Raw genomic sequence first — 15,412 nt, 5'->3', positions numbered from 1 at the left:
CGTGCTGTCCGTCGCGTCGCCGTAGGCGGCGTGCCCGCTTCCAAGATGGCGGCGTCGGCGGCGGTGTCTGGCGCGATCGGCCGGGTGGGCTGGAGGCTCCTGCAGCTGCGGTGCCTGCCCGGTGAGCGGGCGGCGGAGCCCGGGAGCGGGGAAGGGAGGGGAGGAGAGGGGGCGCGAAGCCGACCTGGGCTGGGTGAGGGGAGGAAGAAGCCTCGTGGAGGCTCGAGAGCAAGGTGAGGTGAAGGACATAGCGGCTCGCGCCGGAGCGTCGGGCTGGAAGTGGCCGCCTGGCTGACTTCTGACTCCATTCTCGACCTGTGAGGAGCACGAGCATCAGGGAAGGGCCTGTCATTCCCATGTCATGGAGTTGACGGAGCCCGAGAGAGGGCTGTGGCTGCTCAAGGTCACACAGCTCGTCGGTTGCAGACTGGCACACGTACCCAGTCTCTTAAGTCAGTTGTCAAGTCCCTGGGCCCTGATCGCGGGAAACAGCCACACAGAGCTCCTGGTCTGCTTTTTCCTAGGTCAGTCATTTCCCCACCACTTCAGAAATTCTTCAGTATCCTCGTACCACCTTTGCCACCATATAATCAGTATTTTTATTTATACATCTGATTTCATACAAATGCAGACGTTTACTTAAAAGAGGAAACTTTATATCACTACCATAAATGGAAAACCAATGTCACCTTCCATAAATAGAATGTATGCATTAACATATTAACATAGTATATAACTAATGAAATAATATTCACCTGTATTTCACCTAAAATCTCGTGGACTGCGGTGGTTCTGCAGTATTGCTTTGGGACCTCTCAGATCCTTTTCAAAGTTTATGAATATTTGCTCTGTTTTTTCATGTACGTATAGTAAAATAATGGATATTTTCACACATACGTGCTGTTTCTTTTAAAAATCATTTTTTCCTGAGTTGGTCCATAGGTTTTTTTTTAATGAATGCTGTTTTGTTGTTTTTATACAAAACTCCAGCAACTAAATCTGTTCAGTAGAAGTAATACCTATACCCAGAAAATCTACTCCTAGGTATTTACTCAACAGAAATGAAAGCATATGTCCACAAAAAGTTTTCAACAATTATATTCATAGCACCTTTATTTATAATAGCCAACGCTGAAGCAGCCCAGGTGTTCAGCAGAATAATGTTTCTTAGTGGAATACTCCTCAGCAGTAAAAAGTAACCTTTTAACTGATTTTCACGGAACTATGAATCAATCTAAAAAATATTCTAAGCCAAAAGTCTTACACATACACACGGCAAGACACACAGTATGATTCTATTTAGGTGAAATTCTAGGACAGGCAAGACTAGAATGAAAAATTCAGAACTGTGGGTGGGGAATAATTGGGAAGGAATAGGAGGTAACTTTATGCGCTGATGTTAATCTCTAGATAAGGGCTCAAGTTATGCAGGTGTATACATTTGTCACAACTCACAGTTGGTCCATTTAAGATTTGTGCATTTCATTGAATATAAATATCACCTCAATAAAAGAACAGTAAATATTTGATAAATATTGAACTTTAGTTAATGTGTATGCTAAAATATTTAGAGATAAAGAATACTGAAGTCTGCAACAAATGAATCAAAAAATAAGATGGATTGGGGAATTCCCTGGTGGTCCAGTGGTTAGGACTCGGCACTTTCATTGCCGAGGCCCAGATTCAATCCCTGGTTGGGGAGCTAAGATCCTGCAAGCCTGTGGGCTGCCAAAGAAAATGAACAAGATGGATTGATGTATGAAGAGTGTGATGGGTAGATACATAGAACTTAAGTAGTGGATTTACAGGTGTTCATGCCACAATTCTTTCCACTTGCCTGTATGTTTGAATTTTTTCTTTTAATAGTAAAATGCTGGGAAAGAAAAGGAAATGAGCCTTTGCTTAGGAAACACAATACTATGCTTTTCAAAAGCCCTTTCCTAAAGTAAATGGGGTGTTGCAATATTGCAGAGGAGAAAACAGAGATACCACATAAACACTAGGGAGTCAGTACTCAGACCTAGTTTCTGGTCCAGCGCTCTTGAGGTGGTATATAGGTATGTAATGATTCCAAGTCAGTTTCATTTTTTGTTTGGGCCTCACAACACTCCCACTGAGTAAGTAGAGATTATTTCTCTTTAATTTGTGTATTTTAAAATCATGCTCATTGGGATGAAATGGTTTACCCATTAACACACAGTTAACAAATGATGGAAACATGCCTAGATGACAGGTCTTCTGTTTCCTGGTTCATGCTTTTGTCACCATATCATGTTGAAAGGTTCCCAGTTTACCCAAGATTTTTGTCTGGGATCCAACACTTGGTTCTGGTTTTTCCTCTGCTTTTCTCCTTCCCCATCCCTTGTACCACTCTGCATCTCTAAGGGTCTCCTCTGGTGTCCCTGACTGACCAATTCAGTTTCTGTTTCAGTGTCTCGCTGCCAGCCAGCCCTGGTGCCACGTGCCTTCCATGCTTCAGCTATGCAGCTGAGGTCTTCAGATCAGCAGAAGCAGCAACCTCCCCGCTCTTTTTCTCAGCAGCATTCTGAGACACAGGGCGCAGAAGAACCCAAGCAAGAGTCTTCTCGTTCATCTCCCAGGTAGGCACTAGAACCCCAGTCCACCCATTTCTGGGCACTTTGAGTGCTTGGGTGAATCTGTGCTTCTCCTTCCTCTTTCCTCTCTATTCCCTTCACACCTTTCGTCATTTTCAACATTATCTTTGAAAGGAACCCATTGTTTGTTTTATGAAAATGGTGCCTATACATTCTAAAACATTCTAAACAATACAAAAATAAAACAAAAAATTACTAGAAATCACAAACCCAGAAATAACTCTGCTAACATTTTTGTGAATATCCTTTCTCTAACATATTTCATATGTAACCCTATGTATATTTTTTATTTTTTTATAAATTTATTTATTTATATTGGCTGTGTTGGGTCTTCGTTGCTGCACATGGGCTTTCTCTCGGTGCGGTGAGCGGGGGCTACTCTTTGTTGTGGTTTTTCATTGCGGAGCACGGGCTCTAGGCACGTGGGCTTCCGTAGCTGCAGCACATGGGCTCAGTAGTTGTGGCTCACAGGCTCTAGAGTGCAGCCTCAATAGTTGTGGCGCACGGGCTTAGTTGCTCTGTGGCATGTGGGATCTTCCTGGACCAGGGATCGAACCCGTGTCGCCTGCGTTGGCAGGCAGATTCTTAACCACTGTGCCACCTAGGAAGTCCAACCCTATGTATATTATAAATGATTAATTACACTGTACGCTATATGTGCTGTTCCAGAACCTGTTTTTTCACTCAACAGTACTTTGTAATGTCATTTCATGGTCTATATTATTTTAATGGTTGCATAGTATTCCAGCAATAGCAGTACCAAAATTTATTTGACCTTTTATTGATGGATATTTAGATTTCCTTCACTGGTATGAAAAATAATGTGAAAGTGGGTGATTCTCTCAGCAGTGGGAGCACTGAGTCAAAGGATATGCACATTTTACATTTTGTTACGTATGTGGGGCCAAATTGCCCTCCAGAAAGGAAATAATAATTTATATCTCATTAGATATTTTGTCTTTACTTAGTTCTGCTACTGAGAAGTTCCTCTAGCTCTGAAATTAAAGTGTTCCCAGTCCTTTTTCTGGTCTCCCGATGAAAGTAGTTTTCACTTCAATTCAACAAATGTTGTTTGAGGATCTACCTTGTGCCAGGCCCTGTGAATAATGTCACTTTTGTCCCTGTCCTCATGGAATTACAGTTTGGTGCAAATCCGGATGCACAGTGTGGTAAGGCTATTAACTGGGAAACCAGGGTGCTGTGAGAACACGTACCTTCCTTTCACGTGACCTCCTTGCTCACTGGTTTCTTTCTCTCAGTGCCTCTATGGGAAGGATGATATGATTTTTACTCTGCTGGCGTTCAAACCCTGATACTGACACATAAGTAAGTGTCCTCCCAACCCGTGCTGAGAGGAGGCACAGAGCCTGTGGTTTCTGGCCAGGCACACTTTGCACGCCCAGCAGCAGGCGCTGAGATGAGGTGTGCTGGGCTCTGCCCCCATGTCTCTCTTGGATTTGGGTCTCAGGTACACAGACCAGGGCGGTGAGGAGGAGGAGGACTATGAGAGTGAGGAGCAGCTACAGCACCGCATCCTGACGGCAGCCCTGGAGTTTGTGCCGGCCCATGGGTGGACGGCAGAGGCGATTGCAGAAGGAGCCAAGGTGTGTATGGGTGGGGCGGGGCAGCCTGACCAAGATCAGCCAGGAGGGAGTCCCACCGGCCAGAGCAGGTGGCCTCACACTTTCTTCCAGCCCAGCCCAGAGCCTCAGAGCTCCTCACTGCTACAAGATTTTCTGGTTTTGTTTGTTTATTTTTCCCCAATAGGGTAGAAATGGCTTTATTTTTTTAACTATTTTTTAATATAAAAAGAACATACCATGGAGTTGGTTCTTGGGAGGTAGGTTCTAAACGCAGCTCTTAGGCAAGAATTGCCTATCATCAAAACTGCTGTGTTTCATTGACTCTAAGATGCCATTGATTGTAAGAAGCACCATTATTTTATGCATTGCTAAGAAAGAAAAAACGCTGTCTATTAAACTATGGTACGTCAATTGTCCGATTCACACTGACGATTTAAAATAAATAAAAACATGTGCATCTTAGAATTGATGGAAGGTGGTGTTTGAAAACTCCTAAAAAGGCACCACCTTGGAGACCAGTGCACCTCATTTTTCTAAGTGAGTCTGATTATCAGTGTTTCTCCTGCTGTGGAACAGCCTGCTACTTTAGATTAAGCCACAGGCTAATGTTTAGGCCTGTTGTGCAGAATCATCAAGCAAAGCACGTACCACCCCGTGAGAGGCCTGTGAGGATGGAGACAGATGGAAATACAGATTCGCATCCCCCATCCCAAGCACATGGCATATCTGCTTGGGAAATGGGACAGTGCACAACTTTGCTGCTTTATTTACATTTAACTATTATTGTCTTCTCTCACTCTTCCAAGAGCACACATGTAACAGAAGTTACGTAAGTGAGATGTGTATACTGTGTGACTCCGCTATGTGCTCATTGTGAAGGCCTTGAACAATACAAACAGATATACGAAAAGAACGTAGACGTCGTCTGTGATAACAAAGGTCAACATTTCGATCTTTCAAATAAAAAAAAAAGCCCTTCATTTACTAATCATTCATTCTTTAAAAATTTATTGAACAGAGAGTGTGCTAGGTCCTAGGGACACGGTGGTCAAGATGGGCAAAGTTCTGCCCTTGTTGAGCTTCCAGTCTGGCGACATTAACCAAATATATACAACTATGGATGTATATTTATAAAATGTGGTAAGAGCTGTCAGGAGAAGGTGCTATTGTGACATGCAGTGGAGGGACCGAATCTAATTTGGGGTGGGGTGAGAACGTGGTGAGGAACGGCTTTTGAGCTGAGAGCTGGGGAATGAGAACACTTTACCTGGTTTGGTGGGGGCTGGGGACAGACAAGTCCAGACAGAGAAACAGCATGTGCAGAGTGGAAAGAAGCCTGCACATGAGAGGAACCGAGAAAACCATCACGATGAGAGTCAAAGAAGAGGTCTGAGCTGAGTGAGGCTGGGGAAGGGTCAGTTGAGGCCACATCAGGCAAGGTCCAAAGGTCATGTTGAAGAGTTAGGCTTTGTTTTATTCTAAGAATAATTGGAGCTACAGGATTAAATTTGACATTTCAAAACCATCCTTTTGGCTGCTGGGTGAAAGAAGGATTGGCGTCAGAGAGAGTCGCTGGGGGCTGCTGCCAGTCATCCAGGAGAGACGAGGGCTTTCTGACCTAGAGCAGTGGCGGTGAGCATGTAGACAAGCGGTAGATTTGGTGATAGAATGATGTAGGAGGGAGTGACAGAGTGCCACCAGAGCTGCCTGCTGGTTTGTACGTGTGGGTATGTGGTGGTGCCGTTTTCTGAGATTAAGGCCACCGAAGAGGAAGGTTTGAGGAAGGTTCAGTGGTACAGTCTTGAGCTTTGTTGAGGATGAGGGGTCTTTGGGTCAGCCAACGGGAGACCTCAAGCATACAGGCCTGAAACTGAAGGAGCTGCCTGGACTGGAGTGTATGTTCAGGCGTAATCAACATGTACGTGGTCATCAAATCATGGAAGTGAGTGAGATTGTCTGGGGTGGTGTCAGTGTGCTTAGAGTGTCATGTGAAAAGAGAGAGGAGTCTAGGTCCTCAGGGACCGCCAGCGTTTACGGGTGGGGTGGCAGAGAAGACTGAGGTAGAGGAGCCTGGCTCTGGAGGCCGAGCAGGGGAATGTGTGTGGATGAAGCAACTAGACATTGGTCACTGCCGCAGCAGCAGCAGCCACTTGACGGGAGAACAGGTCAGAAATAAAGGGGGTGGGTTGAGGAGTGAGTAGAAGATAAGGAAGTGGAGAGGCGCTGGGCTGCGAGGGGTAGAAGAGAGCCAGCACACCAGGGGAAGTGGGTTGGAAGTGTGAGCGTGTTTGACCACTGGCGCATGGGCACAGAAACATGGATGACGGTGAAGGTACAAGAGAAAGTGGCAAAATAAAGAATGTGAGGTTCCTTGAAGGGAAGGATTATGAAATCTGGAAAATAGGTGGAAAGACTGGCCTTTGACATATTGGGACAAAGTTGGAGAAGACACCTGCAGGCTTAGTTTCTAGAAGAACCTTTAAGGAGTTCCCAGGGAATGGCTTCTGTTTTCTCTGAGACGTAGGTGTGGTGGTCTACTGATCCTGAAGTTAGGAAAGAGTGGGAGGAGACAGAGATTCGGAGGTAGCAGAGGAGGTTTGAGAGAATCATTACAGAAAGGTGTGGAACCAGTAGAGGACAGGAATGTAACAGGGTTATTTGGGAAAATCTGCTTCTACTGACTATTCTATGACCAAGTGGCTTTTTTTTCCAGTCTGCATATCTCCATTCATATAGCTACGTAATACCTATTGTATTTACTTGAACTCAATTAATGAACCTTTGGGTTGTTTCCATTTTTTTAATATTATAAACCTATTTGTACGACATAATTTAAGTACATTTCTGATTGGTTTCATTAGGACAGATTCTGAGACGTGGTGTTGGTCTTTCAGGGAGTGTATCAAATAGAGGAAATCACACCAGTTACTCAAATACAGAGAATTTAACACAAAGAATTGTGAACTAATGTGAAGTTGGTAGCCAGGTAACTGAAAAGATAAAAAGACTACTAAGGTATCGTAGAGGTAGCACCTGCAGGGAGTAGCTCTCATCCCCAGGGCTAAGGGAACATAGGAAAGAGTTGGAATTATTACAACTAGAAGCTTGAAGGAGAGTCCCTGTGGAGGTGAAACTCAGACCTCTCAGGAGGAGGTGCTACTCAGCTGGCGCTGGTGTCCCTAAGCTCGGAGGAAGGGTCCCTTGGGGCTGGCACTTGACCTCTGGGGGTTGGAGAAATGGTGGAGCGGTTGGGAGGGCAGGGAGAGGATGGTGGATTGATGAAGCTAGTTCTGCAAGTGTTGAGAATACTGCAAACTGGGTTGGCTGCTGCCACTGGACAGAACTGCTGCCGCGGTGAAGGAGGGTGCAGCTCACACCACAAGCAGACAAGAAGTGAACCGGGAGGAGCCAGGCCCGTCCTCCTCCTCCAGCCTTGAGTCTCCCTCTAGAGACCCTATGGGCAGAGCTAACAGGGAGCCAGAAGTGCGGCTTGCAGAGCCCCAGCCCCTCTATCACAAAGCTGAGGATGGAAGGGCAGCTTTGGAGCTGAGAGACAATAGCTCAACAACTGGCCCAGGGAGTGTGTATATGTTCGAGGTTCCTGTTACATACCTATTAAAGGCAGTGTAGCCTGGTGGTTAAGCGCTTTCAGCCTCGATTCCTGTACCGTGTGGATGGTGGTAATACCTGGCTGCTGGCCTCGCTGTGGGGCAGCAGCAAGGTCAGGTCGTGTATGTAGTGTGCTCAGCCGGGCGCCAGGCACACAGTGAGCACGCAGTCACCCTTAGTATTGACACTGCTGCATCTCTCATGTTGAGCTGAAGATTGCCAGACTGCCGTCCAAACAGGCTGTGTACATCCACCAAAAGAGAGGCACTTTCCCAACAGTAGGAATTTAGAGTTAATGGGTTTTTTGGCTCCTTTTCTGCCCTCTGTCCCTGCTGCCATCAGGGTTCTGCTCCAGCAGCTCAGCAGTGATTCCTGTATGTCAGCAATAGTAAAGGATCTCTGTTAACTCCTTGACAACTCATTAAGAAAAGTTTGTGAGGCTTTTTTTTTTTTAAACAACTGAGAGACCTACTATCCAAGAGATTTAGGTTAAATAAGTTGGTGAGGAAGAGAGTTATGAACGCCCTTCCCGAGCCCGTTTTTATAATAGTTATAACTCTAGGTTACAAGTGTCAGAACTTGAACTCAACTGGCTCAAGCAAGAAAGGGAGTGTGTGTCTCATTTAATAACAGAAACGTCTGGAAGTAGCCCTGGTTCAGCATTCTTAGATTGTGCTGCTGGGAACTGTCTCTGTGGCGTATATGCTTTGCTTTCCTCTCTGTGAGCTGTTTTCTCAGTGGGGGCTTCCCATGCAGGGCTAAAAATGGCTCAGCAGCCCCAGAGGAAAGAGAGCACTTCTTTCCCATCGGTACTAGCAAAAGCCCGGAGGCGGCCTCGTAGGGCTGGGTTGGGTCACATGCATACCCCTGAACTAGTCGCTGTGAACTCCACTTATCCAGGCCTGAATCCCCTGCTTTGCATCACACCCAGGGGCTTCATGGAGTGTAGAGGGACTGGTGGTCAGCTTCTCCCAGATCACATGGACCAAGAATGAGGAGTCGGGGTGTCCCACTGAAAATCAAGCTGCTGTTACTAGAAGAAGAGGCACTAGTGATGAGCAGACAGCTGATGACCAGTCCCCCTGCCTGCCACTTTCCTGTTTCCCCTCTCCCCCTTTGTAGTCTCTGGGTCTCTCCAGTGCGGCCGCCAGCATGTTTGGGAATGACGGCAGTGAGCTGATACTGCATTTTGTGACCCAGTGCAACGCTCGGCTCACCCGTGTGCTGGAAGAGGAGCAGAAGCTGGTACAGCTGGGCCAGGCGGAGTAAGTCCCATGGCATCATTGCTCGGGGTGGCAGCTAAGGCTTGAAGGACTTAGGCCCCACCGGCTGTCCCCAGGAGGCCAATTTAAGCAGAGCCAAGAGAGTAGCACTGAGCAGCCCTGCTGCTCTAATGGGACTGAAACGCAGCTACCTGTCTCATCAGGAGCTGGTGGGACCCTCCCCACTAGGGCTGAGTAAACAGTGTAGCACCAAGCCCATACCTTTGATCCAGAGACACTGTTTTCTTTTCCCTCTTCCAGGAAGAAGAAGACAGACCAGTTCCTGAGGGACGCTGTGGAAACCAGACTGAGAATGCTGATCCCATACATTCAACATTGGCCTCGGGTACAGAGTCCATATCCGGGCCCCAGGACGTAATGTCTTCACGTTTATGATCCTCAGCACCTTCGCTTAGAGGGTCTGGCACACTGTTCCGAAGTTAGCTCATTAATCTCCACACACCCGGGGACACGCAGTGCACCTGGCAGAGCTAGGTTTCAGATTCGGGAGAGCTGAAGAGAGGACCTCTGAGCCATCTGTGTCTCAGTTCCTGGAAATGTGGGTGGCGTCCTAGATCACGTCCTGGGTGGGGTCCTGGTGGCCTGAATGTGCCACCAGGTCTTCAGTGAGGAGGAATCCATGAAGGAGATGAGAAGAGTCAGAAGATTTTACTGGCCATCCTCATTAACACACCTGTCATGTTCTAGATCTCAGGGGACTGGGACTTCTTTTCAGTATGTCAGTGTGATGCTTAGAGAATTGGAGTATTCATCTCAAGGGCTTCCCCCGCAGCCCCCTTTTCTAAAGCTCCTTTTTTTTCCTGTTTCAAAGTGTGTCTCAGTGTGGGCCATTCTCTCAGTTAAGAAAGTCAAAGCACGTCAGAACTGAGAGGAGCCACAGATCACCTAGGGTCCTCTGCTCAGCTGGGAGATGGTTGAGAACATAATTGCAGGTGTGGGCCGACTGTGAGGGAGTACAGTCCAGAGTCAAGTCCCGTCCCCTGCGTGTGCTCCCCACGCCTGATTTCCAGACCTGCAGCTTAACTCATTCCACCTCGAAGTTAAAGCAGCACAAGTACTTGTATTAGGCCCTGGCTGCCTCCTTATTCAGCATGGTTCCTTCTGGGCTAGTTTGAGAAAACTCCAGACAATCCAGGATGGCTCTGACCAACTGCCACAGGCCACAGCCAGTGGACTTTAGCGTTAGCAAAGTCACAGGCCCTTGCACTGTCAGGAGTTGGTGTCTGCTAACGGAGGTGTCTCTGGGTTGTGCCGTGCTTATATTGAAGGATTTGGGGTTTCAGGTAACAGAAATCAATTTGAGTTAAGGAAAAAAAAACCTGGAAGGAGTTAATTGTGAGGCTGCAGTGGGGCATCAAGGGCAGGAATGCTGCTGGGCTCCGGGAGTAGCCTAGAAACCACCCCCAGAGTCCCCAACTATCCCTGCTGCTTTCTCCTTGTGACAGAATGGGGGGCCCTCCCCCATCCTTGCTCTCAGTGCTTAAAGACACCAGGCTAGACCTGGCTGTCTGCGTTCCCAAGTCCACATGCTAGGGATTGAGGATCTGATTGGGCCAGCTGAGGGTAGGCTCCCGTTAGCTGTAGTTGGGAGTGTTAGTTGCCAGGAACTCACATGAGAGGTTGGAGATGGTGAATCTCAGCATGAGGGCTGGGTAGGCCCCCCTATGTACCTCCACAGAGAGGGGAGGCGCCAGCCACCAAAGTGCTGTTGTTAGCGGTGTGCGGTACCCCTTCCTCTGTCGTCTCTCCTCAGGCCCTCAGCATCCTCCTGCTCCCTCACAACATCCCGCCCAGCCTGAGCCTGCTCACCAGCATGGTGGATGACATGTGGCATTACGCTGGGGACCAGTCCACTGATGTGAGTGCTTTCTGCAGGCCCACTGGATACCGGGAAGGCTTGGGTTGACCACTTCCTTATGAAGTTTGTGAAATTTATTTGATAACAAATCCCTTTGGGGGGATTACAGTGTCATTCTCATCTTTGAAAGGAGATGATAAGGTATGAGGAGGGTCCCTCAACAGGCCACAGTGGAATTTAGGTCTTCTTCATTCAGGGTCCAGTGCTGTAGCCATGAATCATTGGTATTCTTCCCCCCAAGACTGGTGACATGGCATCAGAGGGCCTTGTGGTTGGGCTGCCATTTTATAATCATTTCCCCCTCAGTCTCCTAAGATTTAGATTCTGTAGCAGACTTTCTCAGTGTGTATCTTTTATGAGACTGATTAAAAGAAGAAAGAAAAAAAAAAGGAATGTCATGGATACACCCGTTGCTTTAAAAAGAAACTCCCTCCCTGCAGCCCATCTTGGCCTGCTTTGCTAAGAGATCAATAAGCCTTTAAACAGGCACCAGGAAAGAATCTGACTTGTTAATGCTATCATATTCCTGGTAGGAAATTAAAAAATTATATTTATACCTTCATGAAAGAGATTAATATGTGATGGTACTCTGTGGAATCCAGGATGGGAGGCAAAGAGATGCTCCCACCACAGTTCTAACAAAGTGCTTTAATAAACTTCCATCGTGTGGGAATATACCACCCACAGTGATGATAGGAAAATGAAATTAGAAGCTAAGAAATCAGAGGGATAAAACACGAAGCAGCTGAGCTAGTGCTGTGAAGAGTGGTTGGACAGGACAGAAGTTGCTGAAGGACTTGAACTCTAAGCTCTTCCCAGGTGTTCCCGTCTGTCCGTGATGCTGTCTCAGCGTTCACTTCACTGATGAACGCACCAAGGTTTGGTCATAACTGCCTGAACACAGAGCGTCCCTGGAACTTAGATGTCCCGAGACTTAGGCTTTTCACTCGCATTTCCAAAGCCAAGTGGATGTAGCAAAATCACGCGGGGTGCTTATTAAACATCCAGATCCTGGCACTTAATTCAGACTCCCTGACTCTCAACTCTAAGAGGTTGCGTCCAGGAGCTTGCGTTTTTAACCTCCCAGGTGATCCTAACACCCAGCCTGGTTTGGGAACAGCAGTCTTTGTTCAGAGGGCCGTGTGTATCTGTGAGGGAAAGAAAAAATCAGGAAGGAGCCCAGGAGTGCCAGTGGCTTTGGGTAGGAACTACCCAGACTTCCCCCAACCTGCAGCAATAGTGGTGACCCACCTCCCTGATGGGTTTCTTGGCAGTTTAACTGGTACACCCGCCGAGCAGTGTTGGCTGGTGTCTACAACACGACAGAGCTGGTGATGATGCAGGACTCCTCCCCAGACTTCGAGGACACTTGGCGCTTCCTGGAAAACCGAATTAATGATGCAATGAACATGGGCCACACTGCCAAGCAGGTAGCTGGGGGCTAGGCATTTGGGAAGCCTCCTCACTAGGCACACCGTCCTCGGGCCACACTGGTCACCTCTCTGTTCTCCTGCTCCCCTTTGAGCTCAGCTGACGGTCCCCAGGGCCTTCCCAGGAAGCCTGACTGGTTCTTCCTCATCCCAGCCCTTCCCTAAGAGCCACACTTAGCCTTTTTGTGATTGTGTTGTCCATAGCCTCTTCCTCCAGTACACAGGGCCCTCTTGACTCTACCTGTCGGGGCTAACAGGCCTACTGATTTGTCCTACCTGTCTCACCTTTGAGCTAGTGGTGGGGGCCTGAGAGAACCTGACTCTGACTCCTTCTAGGTAAAGTCCACTGGAGAGGCACTGGTGCAGGGACTCATGGGCGCAGCGGTGACGGTGAGTACTGCCCAACTTATGCCTGCCCATCCAGCTCCAGCCCTCCCTGTGATTCTTATGTGTGTCACTGACCCCAGTAGTTTTGTAGCCTTTAACTGGAAGGCTAATCATAAGACTGACAGTAGTTCAGTCCCAATCTCTAGATCCCAAATATTCCGCCTCTGTTGTATACTGGCATCAGGAAACAGCACTATCTCCTGGGACCCTGGTATGTCAGATTTCTGCATCACAGGCACGTATGCTGCCTTGGAAGTCCCAGTCTTTCCCATTGGAGTCCTAGGGGCAGGGCAAGGTCTCATCCCTCTCTGTTTCCATCCCTTTGTCAGCTCAAGAATTTGACAGGTCTAAACCAGCGCCGGTGAGCAAGAAGGGGCGTAAGCTAGAGTGCCCAGAAGAAGACCTGAGGATATATTTAAAGGGCTTTGAAATGTATGAGGTGCCATCCATGGAACAGGGTGTTAATGAGAAAACATGAAAGGACTCCACCACACTACCAAAGCCACCTGGAAACCACAGGGCACTGGATGATACAGTGGTAGCCCAGGGTTGGGCCACTTCTTCAGTTCCTAACACCAGGCCAGGCCTCCTGATGCCTTTCTGCATTGCAGCTACGTGTTTGAAAAATGCAGCGCTCAATCAAGCACTTGAGCCACGGAAACCCAGCACGTCCCTGTCGTGGTCTCTCGGGCATCTTGATCATGTCTCAACCTGCCTAGAAATGCTCTCTGGGGCTCCCAAGTCAGAGTCAGGGTCTTAAGCCACCCCAGCTGGCAGCTCATCCACAGCAGAGCACAGGCCTGTGCGCCCAGAGGGTTCCATACTGCCCTTTCATTCTCTGGTGTCCTGAGATGCTGCACCTGAAAACTCCCTCAGCAAGCTGCCTCACCTGAGCCAGGTGCCTGCTGGACAGTGGTGCTCAGCCTGGCCAGAGGTGTGATCCCAGGCCCCATGTCGAGTCACACCAGCACGCATTGCAGGATTATTAGTGAACTTAGAGTCTGTAAAAATTACAATAAATATGTTTGAAGCAATTTCCTGTTGTGTAGGTAGTTTCCATACAGACCATGCCAGGTATCCAAGACCCCAGAGGAAGATAGTGTTGTGCAAAGGCTTGAAACTAGCAGCCAGGGAACCTGAGTTCTGGTTCTGTTACTGCCTGATATTACAGGGCAGTTATGACAGCTCTGCATCTGTGGGCCCAAGCTTCCCATCAGTAAAATGTGGGTGATGGGGCCTTTCCCCTCACCATTAGCTTCTTTGACTCCTGTGTGTCACTAACTATTTCGGTGACATAGTCTTTAGCTATACTAATTCTCTCAGCTTCTACACTGGCAGGGCTCCCTTTTTCAGTCTGGTTAATTCTGTTTTAATCTGCTCAGGCTGCTGTGACGAAATAGCTCACAGTTCTAGGAGCTGGAAGTCCAAGATCAAGGTGCCAGCCAACTTGGTTCTTAGTAACAAACAGCTTTCTTCCTGAATTACAGATGACCACCTACATTCTCATGTGGCAGAGGGAGCGAGAGCAAGCTCTGGTGTCTCTCTCCCTGTTCTTATAAGGGCACTAATCTCATCATGAGAGTCCTACCCTCATGACCTCACAAAGACCGCCATTTCCAAATATCCTCACATTGGGGGTTAGGGCTTCAATATTTTGGTACACACAGCATCTGTCTTCTGCTTTGCTGTTTCCTACCCAAGTAGACTGAATGATGGGGAGAGTAACAAGCTAGTAGGAATTTCCAGTCTCACGCACCTTCCTCTGGGCTCATTCTGCACCTCTCTAATTCTTTTACCTCGACATCCTGTCAAGTTCCCTGCAGTAGCTATTCCAAATTTCATTCCATTCTCTTCTTTATCCTTTATAGCATCTGTCTCACACTCAGCAGACAACTTTAAGTCTTAATTTACTGAGATGACAGGCTGTGGAGCAAGGGTGCCCTCAGTGCTCTTCCCCTCTGTCTCAGGAGAAGGTGTCACTCCTTGCTAAGGCAAACTCCTCCTTATCTTCTCTGATTACTCATCTTCTGTCCCCTAAATGTTGTCCCCTGCCAAGTTCTATCTTAGAGCTTCTTCCATGTATAAGCTGTTGCCACCTGGGAATTTCCTGGTGGTCCAGTGGTTAGGACTCTGCATTTCCACTGCAGGGGGCATGGGTTCAATCCCTGGTCGGGGAACTAAAATCTCACAAGCCACGCAGCGAGGCCAAAAAAAAAAAAAAGCTGCCGCCACCTTTTTGAGGCCCATTCAGACCTCTCTCTAGGCTGTTTAGGGGACTTTGGTAATTCTTTATTGAGCATTCAACCTATGAGACTATGAGACTCTTACTGCCAGGCACTGGAGATGCAGAGATGAAGAACTCATACCTACCCACTGCAGCTACATAGAACTGTAGACAGTATCAATACACTAAAGAGCATTGTATCTTCCTGCAGTTTCAGAAGTGCATGATCCAGACTTGGGGGTGGAAGGGAAAGGGCATAAACCTATCATTTAAGTATACTTTGCTAAAGTGTACAGTCATCCCTCAGTATCCGTGGGGATTGGTTCTGGGACATCGGCCCCCACCCCCCCACCCCCTGCCACCAAAATCTTCGGATGCTCTAGTCCCTTCCATGAAATGGTGTAGTATTTGCATATAACCTGC

The 15,412-nt window shown here is 47.7% G+C and overlaps 1 protein-coding gene across 2 annotated transcripts; it reads left to right on the top strand.

Annotated features, from left to right (window-relative positions):
- The first annotated feature begins 13 nt into the window (after nt 1-13).
- On the top strand, nt 14-13,799 carry COQ9 (coenzyme Q9). 2 transcript variants are annotated; one of them, XM_057711753.1, is made up of 9 exons: nt 14-121; nt 2,432-2,600; nt 4,084-4,219; nt 8,930-9,072; nt 9,331-9,415; nt 10,844-10,948; nt 12,223-12,378; nt 12,715-12,768; nt 13,095-13,799. In XM_057711753.1, exons 1-9 carry the CDS (start codon nt 46-48, stop codon nt 13,128-13,130), a joined length of 960 nt encoding a protein of 319 aa, XP_057567736.1. In that variant the 5' UTR covers nt 14-45; the 3' UTR covers nt 13,131-13,799. The 2 variants fall into 2 exon arrangements, with proteins under 2 accessions (XP_057567736.1, XP_057567735.1); XM_057711752.1 differs by lacking the exon at nt 14-121 and adding an exon at nt 188-524.
- The last annotated feature ends 1,613 nt before the right edge of the window (nt 13,800-15,412 follow it).

Source organism: Hippopotamus amphibius, chromosome 16 (assembly GCF_030028045.1).
Source record: "Hippopotamus amphibius kiboko isolate mHipAmp2 chromosome 16, mHipAmp2.hap2, whole genome shotgun sequence".
NCBI lineage: Eukaryota > Metazoa > Chordata > Mammalia > Artiodactyla > Hippopotamidae > Hippopotamus > Hippopotamus amphibius.
The sequence above is the reverse complement of the archived record's forward strand: the minus strand, read 5'-3'. Positions and strand labels throughout refer to the sequence as shown.

Coding starts and splice junctions, on each gene's coding strand:
- COQ9 (XM_057711752.1), top strand. CDS start 362: ATGGAGTTGACGGAGCCCGAGAGAGGGCTGTGGCTGCTCAAGGTCACA. Junction 525..2,431: donor CCTGGTCTGCTTTTTCCTAG/GTCAGTCATTTC, acceptor TTTCTGTTTCAG/TGTCTCGCTGCCAGCCAGCC. Junction 9,073..9,330: donor GTACAGCTGGGCCAGGCGGA/GTAAGTCCCATG, acceptor TCCCTCTTCCAG/GAAGAAGAAGACAGACCAGT.